Source organism: Boleophthalmus pectinirostris, unplaced genomic scaffold (genome assembly GCF_026225935.1).
Source record: "Boleophthalmus pectinirostris isolate CB_2022bp ecotype Guang Dong unplaced genomic scaffold, ASM2622593v1 HiC_scaffold_1, whole genome shotgun sequence".
In the NCBI taxonomy this organism is placed as follows: domain Eukaryota; kingdom Metazoa; phylum Chordata; class Actinopteri; order Gobiiformes; family Gobiidae; genus Boleophthalmus; species Boleophthalmus pectinirostris.
The window spans coordinates 26,331,276-26,353,666 of record NW_026570970.1 but is presented as its reverse complement, the minus strand read 5'-3'; the positions used below and the strand labels follow the sequence as shown (position 1 = coordinate 26,353,666).

The window sequence follows — 22,391 nt, the reverse complement described above, 5'->3', positions numbered from 1 at the left end:
AAAACACTACTCAAGGTATGTTTTGAGGAAGCAATAACATTAAAATATGAGTAAAAGCTTACCAGAGTATATTTTGCGTAATATAAAAGATGACCATAAAATATTTAACCTTTTTTCATCTTCGAGGCTCACAGGAGAAACGCATTCCATTTTTACATGTATAGGTTAAGGTTACCTTAGAAAAGTGATTTACTGAGACAGACTAATCCAATTTCTGTTGTTATTGAAGTGATGAGGGATGATCAGCACACACCCGTTATGTAGAACACACACACACACACACAAAATGCTGGTTAAAAATAACCTAACCTGTGTAAAAGAATAACCCAGCGCTGAGTCACACCAACACAATTCTGGATTATTTTGACCCAGCAGTTTGGATTAATATTTTAGCCCACCTTTTTGGGTTGTATTTTACTACTTTGCTGGGTTCATTATGACCCATTATGTTAGAACTGAAATGACCAAACCTGTGTTTGGGTTAAGCAAAATGATCCAACTTTGAAAATAACCCCAAAAAATTACCCAACAGCCGTAACCCAGCAGTGGGGTAGAAAAAATAACCCAGTATTTTTTAGGGAGTATTTGAGGGAGTAAAATAAGGCCTTGACTACTGTACCTCAAATAATACTTGCCTGAGAGCAGACATTCAGGATATTACAGCTTTTAATTTGTATTTACAAAAACCGTATATGGAATATTTTGGTGTTGACAGATCCGTTTAAATGGCCCATACAATGAAGTTGTTTTAAAAGGCTAGTCTATCTAAATGAAAGCTACTATACATTGCATTTTGACCAGCCGGACCAAAACAAATGACTTTGTAAGAAACAGCAGACAACAGTTATAAGCTCGGACAATGCATTTGAACTTTAATGTAGTGCGTTAATATTTTAGCTACTTAACCTTTTCTTTTTTTTCCACAGTGCCATAATGTTGTCTGTAATGATTGTCTATTGTGTGTTGTTTGTTCATGTCATTGATGCACTTGGAGCTTTTAGCACATGCTTTTATAATGCAAGACTAAAGACTTTAAATGCAGATGAAACAAACACAGAAAACTACCGGTACAGAGTGAAGAGGGCGGCAGGAGATCCACAACATTTGAGCCAGCTATAACTAGTGGCACAGTGTTGTGCTAACAACATTTTTTATTATTTATATGTGTAATTGGTTTGATAGATTTGTTCTGGTACCACACAGACATCAGTATGGCCTTTCTAACAGAGTGCATCCAGAACTATGATTCCTTGGTCATTATTAAACAGGACCCTCCCCTCTTTCTCTACACTGCACTGGGGGTCTCTCAGCAGCCTCAGCACCCCCTGTCTGAGCTCAGGTGAGGCGGTTTTACTGAAGTGCAGGACCTCAGTGAGAAAGTCCAACATCAGCTCTCCGGTCTCGTCTCCGTCAGTGAAACATTCAGTGATGTCCATGTGAGACTGCAGCTCGTAGCTCTTATAGGGGACTCTGCGGGCGTCCAGCAGGCTCTTGATGTCTGCAGTGGACACACACTGACTGATCTCAGTGTTGCACAGCTGACTGCGGAAGGTTTTCCCCAGGTTCGCCCAGCCACTGTCACCTGTAAGACAACAAAAAGACTGTATTTGTAGCATTACTTTTTTGCATTGTTTGGGTCAAAAAAATCTAGCTCTATTCTTGTCTTGTTTGCTTTCAGGTGTTTGCTGCATTAAATATTTTAAAACTGAAGTATTCATCTTGAACCTTTATCACTGTGCCTCATATGTATCCATTTCCAAAGCATTTTTGAGTCTGGCTTTATGAATTGGTGACCAGACAAATACAGTAAAATAAGAGATATCTTTGCACACACAGTCAAATGTTGTGAAAATACTTACCTGACGCTAAAAGAATCAGCAGCTTTCCATTTTTGTCAAGGAGGCTCTGAAAGAAACTGATGGTGGCTCCAGGATCTTTGACATAGTACAGCACCTGTGAACAGAGCAGAAACTGAGCTGGAGACTGGCTGCGCTCATATTGAGTCAACTTATGTTTTAACACAACAGATAATGAGCTGGTGACTCTCATAGTCAGACTAATTATGTTTAATACAACTAAAGTTTAACACAGAGCATGAGATCCTCGTGAAAATAACTGATGTGAAATACTGTTAATAGGATCTGATAAAGGAAAAGCACACAGACCTGGATCATGTGGATGAAGTCAGCCTTCTTGGTGATATTGTTCTGTCTCCAATGCTCCTCAAACTCAGAGGCTGTCATTTTGTTCCATGTGAACTTGATGTAACCTAAATCCGACTTCTGGTTGACCATCACTATCTCACAAACAAGTCACCAAGGACTGTCAATAGTTTTCTGAACAGGTAAATATTTTTAAACCATTAAATAATCATTTACTAGGACAGGACTAATGAATAAGACATGTTTAACTAGGAACATCTCGGAACGATTTGTGCTTTTAATCATTACCTTCTCATGTACCAATAATAACATACTTGTAATTTTTAGTAATAGTAATAGATAATGGTTAATGAACATTAACAAATAATTCGCAGGTATACCTTATTATAAAGTGTTACCAGCATGTGTCACTAAAGCTTGTACCTTTGTAGTTATGGAGCTGCTGGCTATTGGGCTCCACTACCTCGTTATCCACCAGCACCCCTGGGTGCTTCAAACGCAGCTGAGAGATCATCTCCAGGTCAATCTTACCTACGTCACAGGCAAGTGATGATTACACAGTATAGACACCAACGCCATGGCTTATGACGTACAACCCTCCTCTTGTCTATGGCAATACAGAACTAAAAAGAAACAGTCTATCATTCTTTTAATGCCTTTGTCTTTGAAGCAATATTAAGAAAAATATAATACAAGTCATTTTTGTTCTTCATGTTGTTCATGTTGTTTCTGATGCACATTGAACAATGCCTTTAGGAGAGTTTTTACTTTATTTTATGACTTTTATAGTCCATTAGAGAACATGTGAGATCGCTGCCATAGAGACATTTAGAAGAACGACTTTGACTGAAATGAAGGATAGCATCACTCATGGTGAGAGGTGGCTTTTTCAAGAAAGAAACTCCATGTTCTGTTTCTGAGTCAATCTGCAGTATGGAGACAGACGGCGGTTTGGATCACATTAAACAGCTGAGTTCACAGTTGCACTGAGGTCCCAGACTGAGATGAAATATTATATAAAGAAAACTTGCATACACGTAGCACAGCCTAGGATAACAGGCTATATAGTCTGTTTTATTATATTATTTAATTACAGCAGTGTCATGGATCATTAGAGCATGAGTGTTCCCCTTAGCTGTCTGCAGTCAAAGACTTAAATACATTTTACTGACTGACTGAGTATATTAACGGTACTGCATAAGTTCACAAGACAAGCACAAGTTCTTACCTGCCCCACTCCCAACTCCAATGACATTTATCTGTGACTTCCCGTTGCCAACACTGAGAAGAGATAATAATAAAAATCGTATCAGCCTTCACTTGGGTAAGATAGGGTTGAGGATATATATCTGTTTCATTCACATTCTAGGACAATTCTGACAACAGACCGAAACATTATAATTTATATTATGTGTGATTTAAAGGGCCTGTACCTGATTTTAATGTAGTCTTTTTAAGATAAATGCTCTTTTCATCATGTATCATAAAATAAATGGCTAAATAAAAGAATTGAGACTAAAATGTAATCTATTCATTTAATGTAGCATTTTCATGGGTAATAACTAAAACAGAAGCTACTCACAAGGTCACCTTTTTTCCTGCAATCTGGCACATTGTTACTTCTCACTCATGGGAAACCAACTAGCAATATCCTAGCCTAGACACACAAGAGTGACAAAAATGCTTAAAGTAGGCAAATATTTTCTATAAGGAAAAAACTGCATGACAATATCTCGCACAGTGGCAGAAAGGACAAAGTGGACAGGGCTATAAGTAGCTGTAGAAAGGTAGGTTAAGTGCCCAAGGACACGACAACAGTATTCATCTGTGGGAGCTGGAATCACGCCGCCAAACTGTGGCTCTACTAATGATGTTAATTTCGAGATAGAGTGTTGAACTGCCAACCTTCAGATCAGGGTGAACATGTTCTTGACTCACGGTTTGAAATCAGGTAAGGCCCTTTAAGATCACCGTTTGTAGCTGTGAGAGGTTGCAAATATACTATGGCTCATTTACCCAGGGCCCAATGCAGGGCCCCTCATATAGTCGGTAACGTGCATGTTGTGCGGGCCCAATGAGATCATATTTTCTCAAGACCCAGAGTTTGGTGCTCCACCCCTGTGAGCACTGTGCTTTACCTGGACATCATGTCGGGCAGTGTGTTGCGGATGAAGTCTCTCATGGACTCATGTTCAGAGGAGCAGTCCAAAAACAGCTGGAAAGCTTTTTGGTATCGTTCGTCATCATGGACCAGGCACTGGAGTGGAGAAGCCATTGTTCACTGTGAGACAGCAAAAACACAGTTACACCTGATACCAATGTTCAGTTATACTGACTACATGTAACGCCCTGGACAGCAGGTATTATACTGTACGTTAGATTTTAATTTTAAGTGAATCCTTCTTGGTAGGTGTCCAGGCTCAAGTCAGCTAGAGAGGCTCTGATGCCTGGCTTGGTGTCTTCTGGTTTGCACTTTCATTCGAATCATTCAGCCTTGAATTTGCCTGCAGGTTAAGACTACCTTTGAGACCTTAAATGCAGATGATTTTTTTGGTGTAATTAGTATCGCAGTTATTACTCATATTCTGGTTATGGCAGTATTTGGGACATACTGTTGCTCATATCCCTCTGTACATGATCAAATGTAGTATCCCGGTTTCTTGACATAATCTTACAAATGTGCAAGCACAAAAATTATATATTTAACTAGGAAAAATACAAACAACCATGAGCTCCTTTAGCATAGTAAGGAGGTTCCAAACCCGCGGTAAGGAGCTATAAGGTGTCCCACAAACCACTGCGCAGATAAGACCGAACTTTTCCTAACACTAGTGTAGGTTATACACTGCATCAGATAATTAATTAAAATCTTTTGCATAAATAAACTCACATTTACAACATATAAACCATAATACCTGGTTACTATTGGAATATCCCAACTACAACATCCCAGTTTCTAATAACCGGGATACTGGCTTATTTGGGTTACTAAAACCGGGATACCGCGTTGTAGGAGAAAATGCGATTTAACTTGTGGTAAGATGTGCGTGTTTGAGCATGTGGTTTAGCTTTTGACGAATTATTGAAATTATACATTTGCGGGGCACCAGATTCTGACCGAATCAAACTTAACCATATGCGACAACAACAACTTATCAATTTAATCAATCTGAAGGGAACGTACCCGAAAAAGTGACCTGATGATAACTTTAAGAAAAATCACTGAAATCAGCAAATTCCTTTGTGTGGTTTATTAACAAACAATAACTAGACACCAGCTTCCAAGTTCTGGTTACGTAACATTAAAGCACAGATTTTAACAACCTGAGGTAGTTATAAAAACGGGGTTCAGTTTAGCTCAGTTACGGCGTTTCGCTAAATCGCTACTGCGCTTGCCTTGGGAATAATTGGACGCAATCGTAAGAGGGATGCCAACCCTTATTCATTCACTGTTCAGAACCAGCCTTACTTGGCGATGCTGTTCTCGGTCCGTGTGGAATGCGGCGATGGCGGGGTTCGGCGGTGGTCGTGCGCACGGGCAGGCAGCGGCGTGATGATGGTACTCGGGTAGGGCGGTCCACGCCTCCTTCACCGGCTCTGGTCCTCAGCTCTCGGCAGGTGCGACTCCAGGTCTGTTACAGCTCCCCCTGGGTCTCTCCGACCGGCCGTCTTCCCTGGTCCTCTTCGGCGGGTCCTCGCGGCGGCGAGACAAGGCGAAGAGCGAAGAAAGGCGAAGCGAAAGCGCGAAGCGAAGCGAAAGCAAAGTTTTCGCGCGTGAGGCTTCGTTTTGGTCAGTGCGCTTGGTGGGCGTTGTTATATGCAAATTTAAGGCACGCCCGCGTCTGAGCTGAACTGGTCCCCGTACAAATATCATTTGCAACTATTAAATTGATGACTTCCCACATTCAGGTACTAACTGATTACGATAACATTAGCCGACGATTCATACAAAGAAATCAAAGGTATATCTGTCCGCTGTGGCTGTAGTCGTGAATGTTTTAATCTAAACCTACAGAGAACCTGATATTTGCTAATTAGCCCTGGGATAACGTTACGTCGGATGTTAGCCAACTGGCTACCACTATGTTATCTAACATATAGGTGCAATTTCCCGTTCAAAGGAGGTGTTTCTACACAATATTATACAGCAGCGTTCGGTTCCCGAATTCAAGACATTTTTACAATAGATTTTAATTAACCCACTTGTTGGTCGCTGTTGTAGCTTCTTGTGCTATTACTCTGTTTTTACCCTCTGCTACAAACTTGAGCATGCGCAGTCATGATCTTGATCGATGTTTCTTCTGCTCGATGAATAATGTCTGTGAAATGATGACGTATTTTTGACAGTAAAGTTCCGTCTGTGAATTTGTCTTCGTACTGCTGAAAGCGTAATCGTAAATTTTCATTTCGTGATTGTAATTCATGACGTCGTAATTTTTCAATTCGTATTCTGATGGATAAAATACACACAATATATTTTATGTACGACTGGACTCATTTGAGAGTTTACAAATATTTATTTTATGCGCAACTACAGCCAAATATGCACGGATTTCCCAAATACGCACGGATTTCTATTTTATGCGCACGAATATTTTTGACAGCTTTCTTACTCCATAAATATGGACTTTGGGCCATTTATGTAAAATCAACTTGAAAGGAAACAAAAATTGCATTAAGAATGTTTTGTACAAATTGTGCATTCCGATTTCTGAACTGCCTTAAAATCGTCACATGTTAATATTCTTCAATTTTTAGATGGAGAAATACAGATGTATAGATGGATATGGAGATGGATGTATAGCAATTGCACCAAAAAATTATTTTCAAAGTTATCACAATAAATGCACCTTTAGATACACAAATTTGCCTAATTTAGCTAAACTGTTAAATACAATTTTAACAGCCAACATCTGTTAAGTTCATCCTTAAGGTAGCTAACAAACTTTTAATGGGTGTGAAATGTTAAGTTTATATGCATACTTGAATATACTAAAGAAAGTTTATATTTTGTATGTAATTTTATAGAAGTTCTAACCACATAAAAGTTTTCAAATGTTACTTGTTAATTGTGAAGTACAAGTATATGTCTGCACTTTAAAAATGTTTGTTGCAACTGCACTTATATTAAAGAGGGTGTATTATGCCAAAAAGTTCTCTTCAGGGCCTTATTTGACCCTTCCTTAAAACATGCTAATGCGTTGTTTTTGGCAACTATAGCATTTTCAAAACAATAAAATAACATGGTGATCTAAATGTTAACTTGTAGAAGTAAAATTCACCCTCTTTAAGAATGGTTGTCAGAGTAGGAGTTTGATTTTAGAAAAAAGAGCTCCTGTTGGAAGGACTGACTGTTTTGGAATTTGTTTCAATAAATGAAACTTTAAAGTTAAATAAATTTTGTACTTGCAGGTTTTAGATCATTTGGTGTGTGTTAATTGTATGTACTTGACTTCCTTAGCTTGGGCTTGAAGACTTGAATTTAACAGTTCACTCTTAAAACTTTAAATAGTGTGTGCAGTTGCTGCAAAGCTTTTTTGAGTTGACAATGACAACAAGAGTTGATAAATTCACTGTGCCAACAAAAGTTGATAAGTTAATAATGTCTTGGGGTCAACTAATTTGTCTTTGTTTACAAAGTAGTCCGGTTCCTTATATACTTTTGTGGGAATTTTTTGGGGATTTGCTAACCTATATATTTTTGGAAAGGTTATAGTAAATGGAGTCAGAAAATCAATGTTTGCATTTGCCCACATGTCTTTATGGCGGCCATATTGGATTAAAAAAAAAAGGCTGCCAAAAAACCCTTTTTGGAATATCTCAGCCTCTGAATAAGTTGAAATGTTGATTTTAACTGCTAAACCCACATTTTCAGGGTCAGAGAATCAAATGGTGCTAGTTACAAACCTGTAAGACCTACCCACATTAACCCTTAGATGAATAAGTGGGTCAAAAATGACCCGGTTTGGTTGTTTTCTTGCAATTTCACTGTAATATTCACATGTAATACTCCATGTTCCTCCAAAAACATGTTTTTTTGTTGTTGTTTTTTAATTATCCTGCTGAAATACATCAACAATATGGGTAAAACAAATTATAAACATCACATGCAGCTGGTCAGATAACTCAAAGAGTTTAAAAGTAGCTAACATAAAATTTGGATGTTGGATGTAAACACACACATTTAGACACAATATGATTGCACAACTTTTTTATGAGACATTTTCTATACATCATCATTATCATCATCGCTTTCATACAACCATAGACTGTATATATGAGTGGACAGATCTAACACTGTAGCCGCCATGTGCCAAATAGGAAGTTCTCCAGGAGGCTCTTCTGGCTCCTTCTGACTCTGGCTCCAATGGACTTACATTAGGATCTTGTGGCTCCTCTCTCTGTACCTGCTGCAGTGAGCCTCAGCATTTTGGTCTTAAAATGTTTGTGTTAACCCACGACACATGATCCTATTCATAATATAGAGTCTGGCTCCAGATTGGCTCCTGTAACTGTGAACATCATAAGCCTCATTTGAGTGGTACTGAACTCTGTGGGTCACACTCACTTAGTCCACTTCTTTTATACAGTCTATGCAACAACATGGCTTCGGAATCATCGTCATTCTGGCACTGGCTGCTGCACTGACACATGTCGGTACAGGATAAACCTTTAGTTTCTGGTGTGCAGTTCTGCAGTCGCCTTTGTACTTGGCAGTGGTGAACCATGGACCTGGACCCTTCATTAGGACCAACGGCTGCTATCATGACATCATTTATTTAAAGAAAACTAAATGAAGCAAATTGCGCATGCATTTATTGCATATATTTGCTTAATAAACATTAGCTACTGTTCAACAAGATGGACAGATCCATGGCTGTCTGGGCTCCGAGCTCTGCTCTGGCCACGGGCTCTGAGCTCCAGTTCTTCCGTCGTCCAAATAGGGGTGTCCTGCTTGTTTTTTGACACTGCGGTCTCGCTTATATTTGCTATCACAGGGTATTCACAAGATGTTGTGGTATGTGTATATATATATATATATATATATATATATATTATATATATATATATATATATATATATATATATATATATATATATATATATATATATATATATATATACAGGGAATGCGGCTACGGCCAAATACCTGCAAAGAGTGAGGCAAGTCCTAAGAAGCCAGCTCAATGGCAAGAACAAGGTGCAGGCAATCAACAGTTCCGCCCTGCCAGTGATCAGATCCCTGCAGGAATCATAAGCTGGCCAAAGGAGGAGATACAGACCACAGATGTTAACACACGAAAGCTCCTGACCATGCATGGAGGGTTCCATCCCAACGGCTTGAGAGGGTCTGAAGGACACACAGAGGCTCATTCTGGAGGTCAGGAGCAGGCCCTGGGCACTTGAATAATAGAGGCCCAGATCTACCACACCAAACAAGAGCCATGGTGTAGACCAGTGATTCTCAACCACTGTGCCGCGGCACACTAGTGTGCCGTGAGAGATCGTCAGTTGTGCCGTGAGAAATTATCCAATATCACTTTTTTTTTAATTAAAATGTATTAATTATTACCTGCAAACATTATCTCATTGTCGAGTGTCCGTGCTGTACTTACTACAGCACGGGCACTATACTACAGTGTAGTATATGATGACTGGCAGAGTGATCTAATATTCGTCCGGGTGGCGACAGGCAGCTAATTGCCTCGTTCCTTTAATCAGTGGTGCTCAATACGTCGATCGCGATTTACCAGTCGATCGCCAAGGTCGTGTGGGTAGATCGCCGTGTCTCGTCTCGGACTCGCGTTTGGACTCGGTCTTGTCTCTCACTCAAGGTCTGACACTCAACAAGTGCGATCATATTTCATTACGGCCGCTGCTGTTGGTAATAAACTTGTACAGGTGTGCGAGAGCGTGTGGGGCGTCTCAGTGCAGCCTGTGCGCTCAGTGCAGAGACTCTACGGCACATCACAAATACATACGCTCCCTACGCACGGCTCGTCTGCAACAGCGTGTGCCCTCGTGTACCAGCGTGCATCACAGGGCAGGTTAAACTTCCTAAACATCCTACCTGTCCATCTGCCTCACGTCAGCACGCCGCCCCTCGCCTTTTCACGCTCTCGCTCCTTCCTGCGTACAGCGAACACAAGCCCCTTCCACAGTGCGCGTTGATTAGAAGAGCGACACGAAACGTGAAGCAAAAACGAGTCTAAATTTGTGTTACAGTGTTGGCACAAAGCAGGTCTACAGCATAGAGCAGATCTACAGAACAGACCTACTGCCACATTTGGCTGAAGTTTGCCTAATTGAAGTGCACAAATGCATCTGTGTTTGTCACGATGTGCGTTTGGTAAATGTGCAGAGGCTGGTAAATATCACTGCAAAACCAGAAAAGAATGCAACTCCAGTTTGGAACTTTAAAAAACAGGTTTAAAAATCTTCCTTCACTTTTTTCACAGTTTTGTGTAAAGTGCCAGAGGAAGTTCTCTTAAAGAAGGGGTTCTCAAACTGTGGGTGAGGGTCCAAAAAAGGGGCACAGAGTGTTTCAGTGCAGTTTGTTTGGCTTTGTATTAGGTAGATCTTTATGACTTGGTCATTTTGTAAGTACCTCATATGCTGAAAAAGTGTGAGCACCCCTGCTTTAAAAGAATTAGTAACGCATGTGTGTGGTGACAGTCATGGAGAAGTTTTTAAAACGGACGAATGCAAACTCCGAACTGGGCCTTGGACAAGATTCTGACCCAGAAGAAGAGCTTTTCAAGCTTAACTGCTATAAAAACTAAAAACAGAGAGAGACTGAGAGCTGTTGATGAAGAGCTTCGTGTGTGTCTTTCTTCTATTCCTGCCAGGATATCAGCTTTGTGTTCATCTAAACAGGCGCAGGTCTCACACTGAGTAAGTAGAAATTAATGTAGAAATTATATTGTAATTAAATATACTGTATAGTGTCATTTTGTCACATTTTGGTTAGTGGTGTGCCGCAAGATTTTTCCAATGTAAAAAACGTGCCGTGGCTCAAAAAAGGTTGAAAAACACTGGTGTAGACTGTGCAAAGAGGCTCCTGAGACAGTCCAGCACAGAACTGCAGGTGTAAGATGCTGCAGGGAAAGCATACATGGAGCGACATAACCAAGTGGCGGGCATAGTGTACAGAAACATCTGTGCAGAGTACGGGCTGGAGACCCCAGGATCAAGGTGGGAAACACCTCCAAAGGTTGTGGAGAACGACCGAGCCAAGATCCTGTGGGACTTCCAGATACAGACTGACAGGATGGTGATGGCGAACCAACCAGACATAGTGGTGGTGGATAAGAAATGGAGCAGAGCCATGGTGGTGGACATCGCAATACCAAGCGATGGTAATATCAGGAAAAAGGAACCGCCTGTCAATCTCACATTCCGTCCTCCCCTCACTCATGAACAAGACCCCGAGATACTTGAACTCCTCCACTTGAGGCAGGGACTCTCCACCCACTCGGAGAGGGCAAGACGCCTTTTTCCGGTCGAGAACCATGGCCTCGGATTTGGAGGAGATGATCTTCATACCAGCCGCTTCACACACGGGTCAAACTGCCCCAGTGCTGCAGGTCCTGGTTTGATGAAGACAACACGACAACATCATCTGTGAACAGCAGAGATGAGATCCTGTGGTCCCCAAACCAGGCAGTTCGGCCCCTGACTGCACCGAGAAATTCTGTCCATAAATACAATGAACAGAACCGGTGACAGTTGCGGCCCTGGTGGAGTCCAACATGCACCGGGAATAGGTTTGACTTACTGCTGGCAATGAACACAGCTCCTGCTCCGGTCGTACAGGGACCAGACAGCCCTTAGCAAAGGGCCCCGAACCCCATACTCCCAGAGCACCCCCCACAGGACACCACGAGGGACACGGTCGAATGCCTTCTCCAGATCCACAAAGCACATGTGGACTGGTTGGGCAAACTCCCATGAACCCTCGAGCGCCTGATGGAGAGTGTAGAGCTGGTCCAGTGCTCCACGACCGGGATGAAAACCACGGTCGGATTCTCCTCTCCAGTCCCTGGCACAGACCGGAGAGCCTGAGGAGTGTGATTCCCCTGTAGTTGGAACATACCCTTCTTATACAGAGGGACCAACACCCCAGTCTGCCAGTCCAGAGGTATTGTCCCCGACCGCCACACGATGTTGAAGAGGCGTGTCAGCCAAGACCCACAACATCCAGAGACTTAAGGTACTCAAGATGGATCTCATCCAGCCATGGGCTTTATATTATGAATAGGATTTTTTTGATGGACAAAATAGCGAAAAAAAATAAATAAATAAAGTCAGGATCATGTTGAGCGGGTTCATACAAACATTTTAAGACCAAAATGTCAAGGCTCACTGCAGCAGGTATAGAGAGAGGAGCCACAAGATCCTAATGTAAGTCCATTGGAGGCAGAGTCAGAAGGAGCCGGAAGAGCCTCCTGGAGAACTTCCTGTTTGGCACACGGCGGCTCCAGCGTTAGATCTGTCCACTCATATATACAGTCTATGGTTGTATGAAAGTGATGATGATAATGATGATGTATAGAAAATGTCTCATAAAAAAGTTGTGCAATCATATTGTGTCTAAATGTGTGTGTTTACATCCAACATCCAAATTTTATGTTAGCTACTTTTAAACTCTTTGAGTTATCTGACCAGCTGCATGTGATGTTTATAATTTGTTTTACCCATATTGTTGATGTATTTCAGCAGGATAATAAAAAAAAAAAGAGAAAAACATGTATTTGGAGGAACATGGAGTATTACATGTAAATATTACAGTGAAATTGCAAGCAAACAACCAAATCGGGTCATTTTTGACCCACTTATTCATCTAAGGGTTAATGTGAGTAGGTCTTACAGGTTCGTAACTAGCACCATTTGATTCCCTGACCCTGAAAATGTGGGTTTAGCAGTTAAAATCAACATTTCAACTTATTCAGAGGCTGAGATATTCCAAAAAGGGTTTTTTGGCAGCCATTTTAAAAAAATCCAATATGGCCGCCATAAAGACATGTGGGCAATTCTTTCCAAAAATATATAGGTTAGCAAATCCCCAAAAACTTCCCACTAAGGTCAAAAAATGACAATAAGGAACCGGACTAAAGTATGTGATTAGTAGTTCATACAAATATATATTTCAAGTCCAGTATGCTTTTTATTTGCTGTTTGATGAAGTCATTAATATTAGTTGATCCAAAAAATAACCTTCTTGGGTCAACTAGTATTAATGACTTCATCAAGCATCGAATAAAACGCTTACTGGACTTAAAATATATATTTGTATGAACTACTAATCACATATTTTGTAAACGAAGACAAATTAGTTGACCCCAAGAAATGATTAACTTATCAACTCTTGTTGGCACCGTCAACTCAAAAAAGCTTTGCAGCAACTGCACACACTATTTTTGTTGTACTATTAATATTAGATTCAATTTTTACTTAGTTCTGTATAAAACTGGGTCAATAATCATCAATATAACAAGTCAAAAGCAGTTTGAGACAGATAAAAGCACAGACTGACAGCAATAGATTGTCTTGTCATGTGGGTGTCCTTCAGAGGATAACAAGGTTACAGCACTATACATAGGAAAAACATCGGTCAGTTATTAGTTACAAAACCCAAGACCATTAATGAAAACCCTAAAAGTTGTAAAAGATCATGGTGTGAGGAGCTGTGGAAGTGAAGGGCATGAAAGATTTCCACCAAAAGTGTGCATCAGTTGAAATCTGCAACTTTAAGACAAAAAATTTTATCAGCTGTATATATCGATCTCCTGGGACAAATGTTGAAGAATGTAATGACTGGATAGAAAAAATTTTCTCTATGAGCAATAACAAAACATTTAACATATGTAGTAATTACATAATTGTAATTACAATATTGATCTATTAAATATTGCTAAACATAAAATGACAGATGGTTTTCTTAATAGAATGTATAGTTTGAGCTTATACCCAGCTATTACAAGACCCAGCCGAATTACAGATCACAGTGCTGCTCTTATTGACAATATTTTGACTAACATGTGACAATAATATTAGTGGTCTAATGATCTGCAATATAACAGATCACTTACCAGTATTCTTACTTTATGGTGAAAGAGTTAAAAAGAACCACAATGTTGATAATTATGTAGATAAAAGAATGCTATCTGATGAAACTGTTAGATTACTGATCAAGACCTTAATGATCAGGATTGAAGCTGCAACCCCAGTGTACTACAGACCCTCTCTGCAGAGCGGCCTGGACCCAGGCTGGACAAGCAACAACATTTCAATAGCTAGTCAACATTTACATTAATCAATTACTTGAAAACCTGCTGCTAAATGTACTGACCTGGACAGAGAAAATTCACATTCACAGCTGCAGTCTTATTAGAAACTCAAGGCCACATCCACATTTAAAGTTGCAGTGAATATTGGAGGATACAGTCAGGATTCCTGTTTTTTCCCCTTGTGCCGTCTTCTGCCCTCTGTGTCTTGTGTGTATGGAGCTGGGCGGAGAATCTGGCACCACCCTCGTCTTTGGATCCACCCACTCCTCACCTGCAGCTCATGCTCCAATCAACCTTCACCTCTGCAGTATTTAAGATCACCTCAAGCATCTACACTCTAGCCTCTGTGGTACAAACTACTGGCTCCAGTTCTGTTTCTTGCATTTTTGCCTGTTTTCCCCAGTACTTTGTCTTTTTTCATGTTTTCCTCAGACCTGGTTTTTGGAGTACCCTGGGGTCCCCCCGGAGGAGCTGGAGGACGTGTCTGGGGTGAAGGAAGACTGGGAGTCCCTGCTTTGACTGCTGCCCCCCGTGACCTGGCCCCGGATGGATGGATATATTATGTGTACATCTAATTTTTCTCTCTAGCTTTGTTTCACCCTGTCAGTTCGCTAGATTGCCTACTTTTTTTTTTGTCAAATTAACTGATCTATGCTAAATATGTTGTAGACCTATATGTTTACTGTAACCTACTTTGAAGTGACTACGTCTACTACTAGTCTAGTGACTACTATGTCATCTATTATTTAGAATTTCAATGTATGAATTAATATTTGCCTGAATGCTTAAGGCTCTTTACATACCACTGTCATGGATTTTCAAGAATTCAAGTCTTAAATAAAACAGTATGATTTATTACAGCAATTGCGCACAATTCCAGAACTGCTTGTCCCTGACAGAGGCATCTCTCCCGACTCTGGTGGTCTTAACTAAGTATACATGATCTTTATACCCCTAGGGGAAGCAATAGGTTAAAGGCTATCCAAGCTGTCCAAGCAGTTGCTGGCTTTACAGTATACAACTTCTACCCAAATTAACCAAAACATGGTGATGCCAAAAGATGCACTTCAGCCTATTCTAGTGTCAATACAGACTTGGTTTATAAAAAAAATGTGCAGAAGGACAACACTTTGTGCATTCGTGGACATGGAAGATGTCTGCTTTTCTCTCAACTGGATGTAACAAAAGTTAGATTTCTGGCTTGCTCCGCTGTCGTACTCTATGTTCTTTTTTTAATGCTGTCAGCAAAAACTGTTTCAGACTGATAATGTGTAGAACTCAATTCAGAGTGATGCACATAACAATCTGGTGTGAGCCAGGTTACGAGGATGACAATTATTATGTTAAGAGTAAATATTTAACTTATTGTAAGTGCAACTGCAGTTGATTTACGCAAAGAAATGGAACCAACTGAAGAAAACCCTCCCACCCCTGTAGGCAAAGTTGTGACTGAACACTGTAAAAACTTGTATTACAGTTGACAGTTATGCAATGAAACTGCTCTAGTTACAGTAGGATCATGGTTGCGTTCTCAACAAAGTTTGTTTTGTCATGTGTTTCTCTTGAACTTTCACTATTTATTAACAATAGGCCCTTGATGTCGTTGGAACTTAATAGTCCAACCACATTAAGTCATTTTAACCACGTTTGTCCCACAGGAGATTTGAAAGACAAAGGGACTATTTATTTATGAGACACTGCACAATCTACATTAACCTTAACTGGAGAGATGCATTGTGCCAGGTTGTAGCATTAGAGCTAATTTCCACCTGTAGTTGTTTGTTTGTATAGATAGATAATGATAGGTCTGTGTATTGGTTATGACCTCAATCTGCCTTTTAACCTCTAGAAGTGTCAGAGGGTGGCTGAGTTGGAACAGTGCATATCCATGTTCGAAAGCTGAGTGGAGAGCGACCAGAATATCGTCCTGGGCAAGATTCGGGCCACCCCCAACAGCACCCTGCAGCCTGACATCGTCCACTACTCTGGAGATGCCCGAGCACCTGCTCGCACCTGCCCTCACCATCCGACCCCGGCGTTCCAACTGCAGGTACAGACAAACACTGCTGGCTTCAGCGAGGGGCTAAACCTAAAGAAACCCAGATCAGCTCCATTCCACTCCAGTCCAGTCAGATTCCTGGATTGTTGTAGCCTGTAATGGATTCGGGCAGTGAACGAGTAAACCCGCTGAAATAAGCTACTTTACGTTTTTCTGTGTACAGTTGTAAAGATCCAATAAAGCTAACCTGTCCAAATTTTACAGCATATTTCTTTGGGTTAGAGACAGTGGGTTTGATGCTGTTTGCACACGCTGGTCATACTTTATACCTTTTGTTATATACAATTTCAACTAATTTATATGAATATGCATAGTTTATTTCGACAGCTGTATTATACTATCGAATAGGGCCCTGACTAAAGGGAGCACATGTGACAGGCCAATTTAGCCATTGAATGAACCATAGAATCATTCAATGTAGAATCACCATTGTTCACTCCTTTTATTTGAATTTGAGTAGAGGTAGCTCATTTTGACAGGCCTTTCTAAACAAAGTTACAACGTCTCCTAACCTGGAAACAAAATAAAATACATGTAATGAAAACGATAAAATCTAATATTAAATCCAAACTATTCAATCATCTAACGCAGGTATTCTACCGCAAATCTAACATGCACATGTTGCTTATATGCTTAACTGGTCAAAACATACAGTAAAACCAATACACTTTTGAAATGTTACTTGTTGCTCTACTTCTGCCTCGGGAGCGCAAATCGACGCATTTAAGCTGCTCACATCTCTGTGGTGTTCTCGGCCCTGGCGTCCAGGCCAGAGTGGTCCATGCTGATTCTCGTCTCCTCCATGGTCCAGCACGTGAAAGTAAACAAAGGCCACCTCCTGTCACCCAGGTTCTCTCGTGAAGGACATCATAGACTCCGCCCCCACCACCTTACGTGATCATTCCACCGTGGCAACGGTAGTTATTCATGCTGGAACAAACAATCTTAAATTGCAGCAGTCAGAAATACTCAAAGATGACTTCAAAATCCTCATCACTACAATCCACAGTTTAGACAAACACTGCCATCTCTTGACTTTTTGCACCACCTCATTTTGGAGATGAGAAGTTCAATGCTTTAAGAGCATTTCACATAAGGCAGAAAAGATACTGTAGAGACAATAAAATCCCCTATGTGGACAATTTTATCACATTTTTTTAAGAGACCTGAACTTTTTAAAAGGACCACCAAACCCCAACATCCTCAGATCCTGTCTCCTCTCATATAATATTGAACTCAAACTGGGTTCAGCATAACAATGTAATCAAGCAAAATTAATTCCTGTGATTATCAGCAGAGAGCGGCATAAGCATAAAACTTCTCAGAAAACTACACCAGTAATCTCTTTCAAAAGCATATACAACACAAATTCCTGTAGTTTTTCAGTCCCCGTTAACTTTAAACATGGCCCTTTTTAAATGTCCGCTCTCTGCTGAACAAGTCTTTATAATGACCTGATTTTAGACCACAAACTTGATTGCTTTTTGACTGAAACATGCCTGGGTGCAGATGAAACAGTTGTTGCACTGCTTCTATGTGTACAAACACTCTGGCACCCAAACCTATTTTATTGAACAATTTTACAATTTTATGCGTCATGGTATAGAGATCACCAAAAAAAATGCAATCTTTTTATCAGTGAGTTTTTATCTATTTTACCCAATTCTTTAACATAATTATTATGACTGGTGATTTTAACTTGCACATAGATAACCTTTTAGACCCTGTTACATATCACTGGTTTTATACAGCTGGAGACCTCTGTGAGAACTGTGAGGAAGCCTCATCTGACCCCTGAAGTGGCTGCAAATTTTATTGAAGTTTAATATAAAAATCCCCCAATGGTTTTACTTGCCCCTTGCGATTTTATTATTGACAATTTTAACAGTAGACTACAGTCTGCTCTAGATCTGGCTGCTCCACTCCATAACCAAAAACATCAAACCCAAACTAAAATCCTTTTTTTTTTTTTTTTTTTTGTCCTGGTTAATGCTGAGATGCTTGACAAAGTTTTCTCCTCAGTTGAGGCCCACTACATATCTTTCAGATCCAGTTCCCACCCCATTTTCTAAGTCATTTTATGGCTCTTTCTTTCAGGGATGAGCTTTTAACCATGATGAATTGCTCTCTTCAGACGGGGGTCTTTCCCACTGCCTTCAAAGCAGCGGTGGTGAGGCCCCTGCTGAAGAAGAGCAATTTAGATTTTAATTTTAGCAATTACCAACCAGTGTCTAATTTACCATTTTTAAGCAAGTACGTCCCAGGTACATGCACATGCACTGACTCAACAACTACTTATTTTACTCTACAGCACACAGCATAGTTGAAATAACTCTTACTATGTTGAAACATATCTGGCTTTTCTTCACTTTACTCACAACAACACCAACACCGTGAATTTAACACTTTTGAATTTGCTGTGTAAAACAAATAAAATATGATTAACATTACAGGCAAAGCCATAACATCTCCAAGAAGACGAACATTCGGAGGACCACTCACTGTGAATGCTGCGTAGTCTCTTCTGGTCATAGTGCCCTAGGCCCATGCAGATAAATAAATATGCAAAAACTGAAATGCTTTATTTCCACAGCATCCAACATTTTATTTGCATTTGTCCCGCTGTCCATGTACACACATTAGTAACACGATTCACATGATTCTGTAAACAATGAGAGAACAGACAGTTAGATTTTAGGATCTGCTCCAATATAAACCCAGTATTTAGTATTTGGACTTGGACTGATCATTTATTATAATTCTCCCCCATACAATCACTCCCCAAACAGACAAGATTTGAAATAAAAGAAATCATAAACTGCAAGGTCACTTAAGGGCATGTTCTGCTAAAACTTGCATGCCTACATACAAGGAGCTGACAGCATACGGTTGTTACGGACTGCAACAACTATATTTGTAATAGTAAAATGACTTCATGACAATATACATTCAGATGCGTCAAACTCATACAACAAAAGAACACCATTCCTCCTTTTTACGCAGAGCAGGGGGAAGTGAATATAGTGCTATACCCAAAACAGTCCGGGAGTCATGTCTCCACTGGATGTAGCCGAAACATGTTTGATTAGCATATTGGCATGGTCAGATATTGTGTTTTTTGCATGAAGTTGAGGCAGTAGAAAATTCCTATGTACGAGTCGGATAAATAAATAAATGCATAAATAAATAAATACATAAATAAATACTAACATTTTAGCTTTATGTGCTCTATGATATTTGGTATTTGCTGTCATTGTGCTTTCAGCCCTGTGAAATGAAAACAGGAGTCGATACGCTTTGAAGCACTTGACCCATGTCGGGATCTGGAATAATTTAGTTTGATGGGTCTCAAACCTCAAAACCTCTCACCAAAGAAAATATTTTGGTACCTTCAAAGTCTTCAGAAAAAAAATATAATAAATAAATAAATAAAAATTTTAAAATAAATCAACAAAAGTGACCACCTGAAGATGCCCCCGTTCTATCACTGTAACCCATGGCACAGAACCACTGATCTAGATGCAACCAAATAGTAAAACAAAATGTGCTTTGACTGAGTAAATACTGAACACAATACAGTAGGAAATGTACTTACCTTGTTGACATATTTCAGCTGCTAGTTGCAAGCCATCTTCAGAACTGTCACTGGTGTTGGTTTTGAGGGTGATTGGATCAGAGAACAACAAGCTCAAACGCTGGATCAGGGAGGCCACTGAAATCAGCAAATGTGGCACGGAGAGCATCAACTTTTATGACAGAGTGTTCCTTCTTTTATACACCTGTTCCCTCCTCCAGAGACCACCAGGCGACAGAAGGCGTGGTCAGTCTGAGCAACCTGCCAGGTCCATCAGGCTGACCACGGCTACAGGAAGTAACAACTGCTGATATGTGACATCACCACCAACACCAGTCACAGTTCTGAGGATGGTTTGCAGCCAACAGCCAAAACATGTCTTTAAAAAGAACCCAATAAGTTACTATACAAAAGATATTTGTTTTATTAAATATGGATTCTTTTAAAGTGTGAGAAAACTGTCTTGCTGGTATTTATGTCAAGTGATAAATGTTACACTTTTGAGCAAAGGTTCGGTCAAACTATGTATTTTGTGGCACATGGTTAAGTTCAGTCTAAAGGCCACTACACACTACAGGATTTTTGGTCTTAAATGTTTTTTAAACATGCGCATCAACTGTTTCCTGTCTAGAGTAAAACCACTCACTTTGAGAATCTTAAGTGTTCAAAGATCACAGCACTGCACTTCTAGTTTAGATCCAAGACACAACTGTTATATTATTTGTGAAGTGTCGTGCAATATTTCAGATACATGATTTTTAATGCTCAAAAGGCTGGCGATAATGTACACAGGAAGTAGAGTCACTATCGCTAATCTACAGCTCAATCCATGTGCTGTGTGGCTGTAAACAGACACACGTGAGGAATTACGATCACCTTTTTACTTTTAAAGAATGATTCAAACTGGATTAATAGTGATGTTTTGTGAACTTTGTCATTATTTGCAGAGGACACAGTCTATGGATAATGTGGATGAGATGTTGCACTTTGCATCTTGTGCCTCAGTTTTATTGACTGTTATCCTACCATTGCTTATGTTTGGTGGTTACAATCTGACAGTGCCACTCAGAGTCACACTGACACCACACACGAGGAGCACAGCGGCTTCAAAATCGCACATGAAGACACAAAGTCACGCCTCACCAAACTCTCAGACAAGTAAATCGCAGCCTAAATCAGACAAATTCTCTTGTAGTGTGTGGCAGCCTTTAGTCAGAGGGGTAAATTATTAATTGCATTATTATTTTGTATATTTAACTCAAGGCAAACTCATATCAGCAGGTCTCAGCAGTTGCAAAACCTATGGCATAATCAGTGTCAACACAATCTGACAGCAACAAGTCATCGTAAATTACAATTAAAACACTACAAAAGTCATTGAGAGAAAAGAGGAGCAGCACTAATGTAGTGCATATGGCATAATTCAAAAAAGGCTGTTTGCATTCTCCCCGTAAAATGTCCAACGCTGATGAGACAGTCCTGTCAGATGCACTGATCCACCCGTAGAGGTCACTGTTCAGTGTCTTCTTTCTCTTATTTACTGAGAGTTCAGAGGACAAACTGTTCATAGATCTTTCTTATGGATCAATGCCAAGGCTTTTGACGTTTTAGATCCAAACATTAGTTTCAATGTTGCAACCACGATAGAAAAAACTATAGTCAAAAATTTCAAAATGTCTACATTAGAATTCCTGTCAGCAGGAAAAGTAGCTACAGATATAATTCTGCAAAACTTTTCACCAGCAGTGACACATTGTCATCAGTTCCCTATTTTTCTAGTACAAATGGCAATACAGCACAACAGAGCCTCCTCAAGGGGGCGCTGTAGCCTGTAGCAGACCATAATCTTCTGAAAGAGCTTCTGTGTGAGGTACGTTCACATGTCCATATCTCCATCATAGGCCAGACTCAGAGGTTTCTGGGGAGCAGCTGTCTTTGAAGAGTGCGAAGGCTTGCTGGAAATATATATATTTAAAGATTATTAATCATAAAAAATAAAAATAAAATACTTGGTTTGAAATGAGGATTTGAAGTGGCAGCATAATGGTACATAATATGTAACTATGGAAATCACTTGAGGGCAAAGGAAATGCACTAGAAAACAATATTAAAAATGTACTATTTATGAAATGACATACCAGAGCAGGAAGGATAACGCAATAATGAAGAGTATTAGAATAAATCCAACAGCAATCACAGCATAAACCCAGATCTTCACTCTGCCATCTGCACAGAAAACAGAGATTTACATGAGTCTGAATACACTTTACATTCAGAACAGTAGGCAATGGACATCACTCCACAGT

At 40.0% G+C, this 22,391-nt stretch overlaps 2 protein-coding genes across 3 annotated transcripts in view; both read right to left on the bottom strand.

Annotated features, from left to right (window-relative positions):
- Nucleotides 1-712: 712 nt before the first annotated feature.
- LOC110156105 (histamine N-methyltransferase-like) lies at nucleotides 713-14,797 on the bottom strand. Of its 2 annotated transcripts, none has more exons than XM_055150431.1 (7): nucleotides 14,515-14,797; nucleotides 4,301-4,443; nucleotides 3,391-3,443; nucleotides 2,586-2,693; nucleotides 2,166-2,296; nucleotides 1,860-1,953; nucleotides 713-1,582 (listed from the first exon to the last, which is right to left on the bottom strand). In XM_055150431.1, the coding sequence occupies exons 2-7, from the start codon at nucleotides 4,435-4,437 to the stop codon at nucleotides 1,221-1,223; spliced, it is 885 nt and encodes a 294-aa protein (XP_055006406.1). In that variant the 5' UTR covers nucleotides 4,438-4,443; nucleotides 14,515-14,797; the 3' UTR covers nucleotides 713-1,220. The 2 variants fall into 2 exon arrangements, with proteins under 2 accessions (XP_055006406.1, XP_055006411.1); XM_055150436.1 differs by lacking the exon at nucleotides 14,515-14,797 and adding an exon at nucleotides 6,366-6,535.
- A 6,514-nt stretch (nucleotides 14,798-21,311) lies between these two features.
- The window catches only part of thsd7ba (thrombospondin, type I, domain containing 7Ba), a 327,257-nt gene continuing 326,177 nt past the window's right edge, over nucleotides 21,312-22,391 (bottom strand). Inside the window, exons 30-31 of the mRNA XM_020920389.2 lie at nucleotides 22,224-22,311; nucleotides 21,312-22,040 (exon numbers count right to left, since the gene is read on the bottom strand). Of these exons, the coding sequence (XP_020776048.2) occupies nucleotides 21,962-22,040; nucleotides 22,224-22,311 (167 nt within the window). The 3' untranslated portion in view covers nucleotides 21,312-21,961. The remainder of the gene's footprint in view (nucleotides 22,041-22,223; nucleotides 22,312-22,391) is intronic.

Coding starts and splice junctions, on each gene's coding strand:
- LOC110156105 (XM_055150431.1), bottom strand. CDS start 4,437: ATGGCTTCTCCACTCCAGTGCCTGGTCCATGATGACGAACGATACCAA. Junction 3,444..4,300: donor CTGCCCGACATGATGTCCAG/GTAAAGCACAGT, acceptor ATCTCTTCTCAG/TGTTGGCAACGGGAAGTCAC. Junction 1,583..1,859: donor GCTGATTCTTTTAGCGTCAG/GTAAGTATTTTC, acceptor GTTGTCTTACAG/GTGACAGTGGCTGGGCGAAC.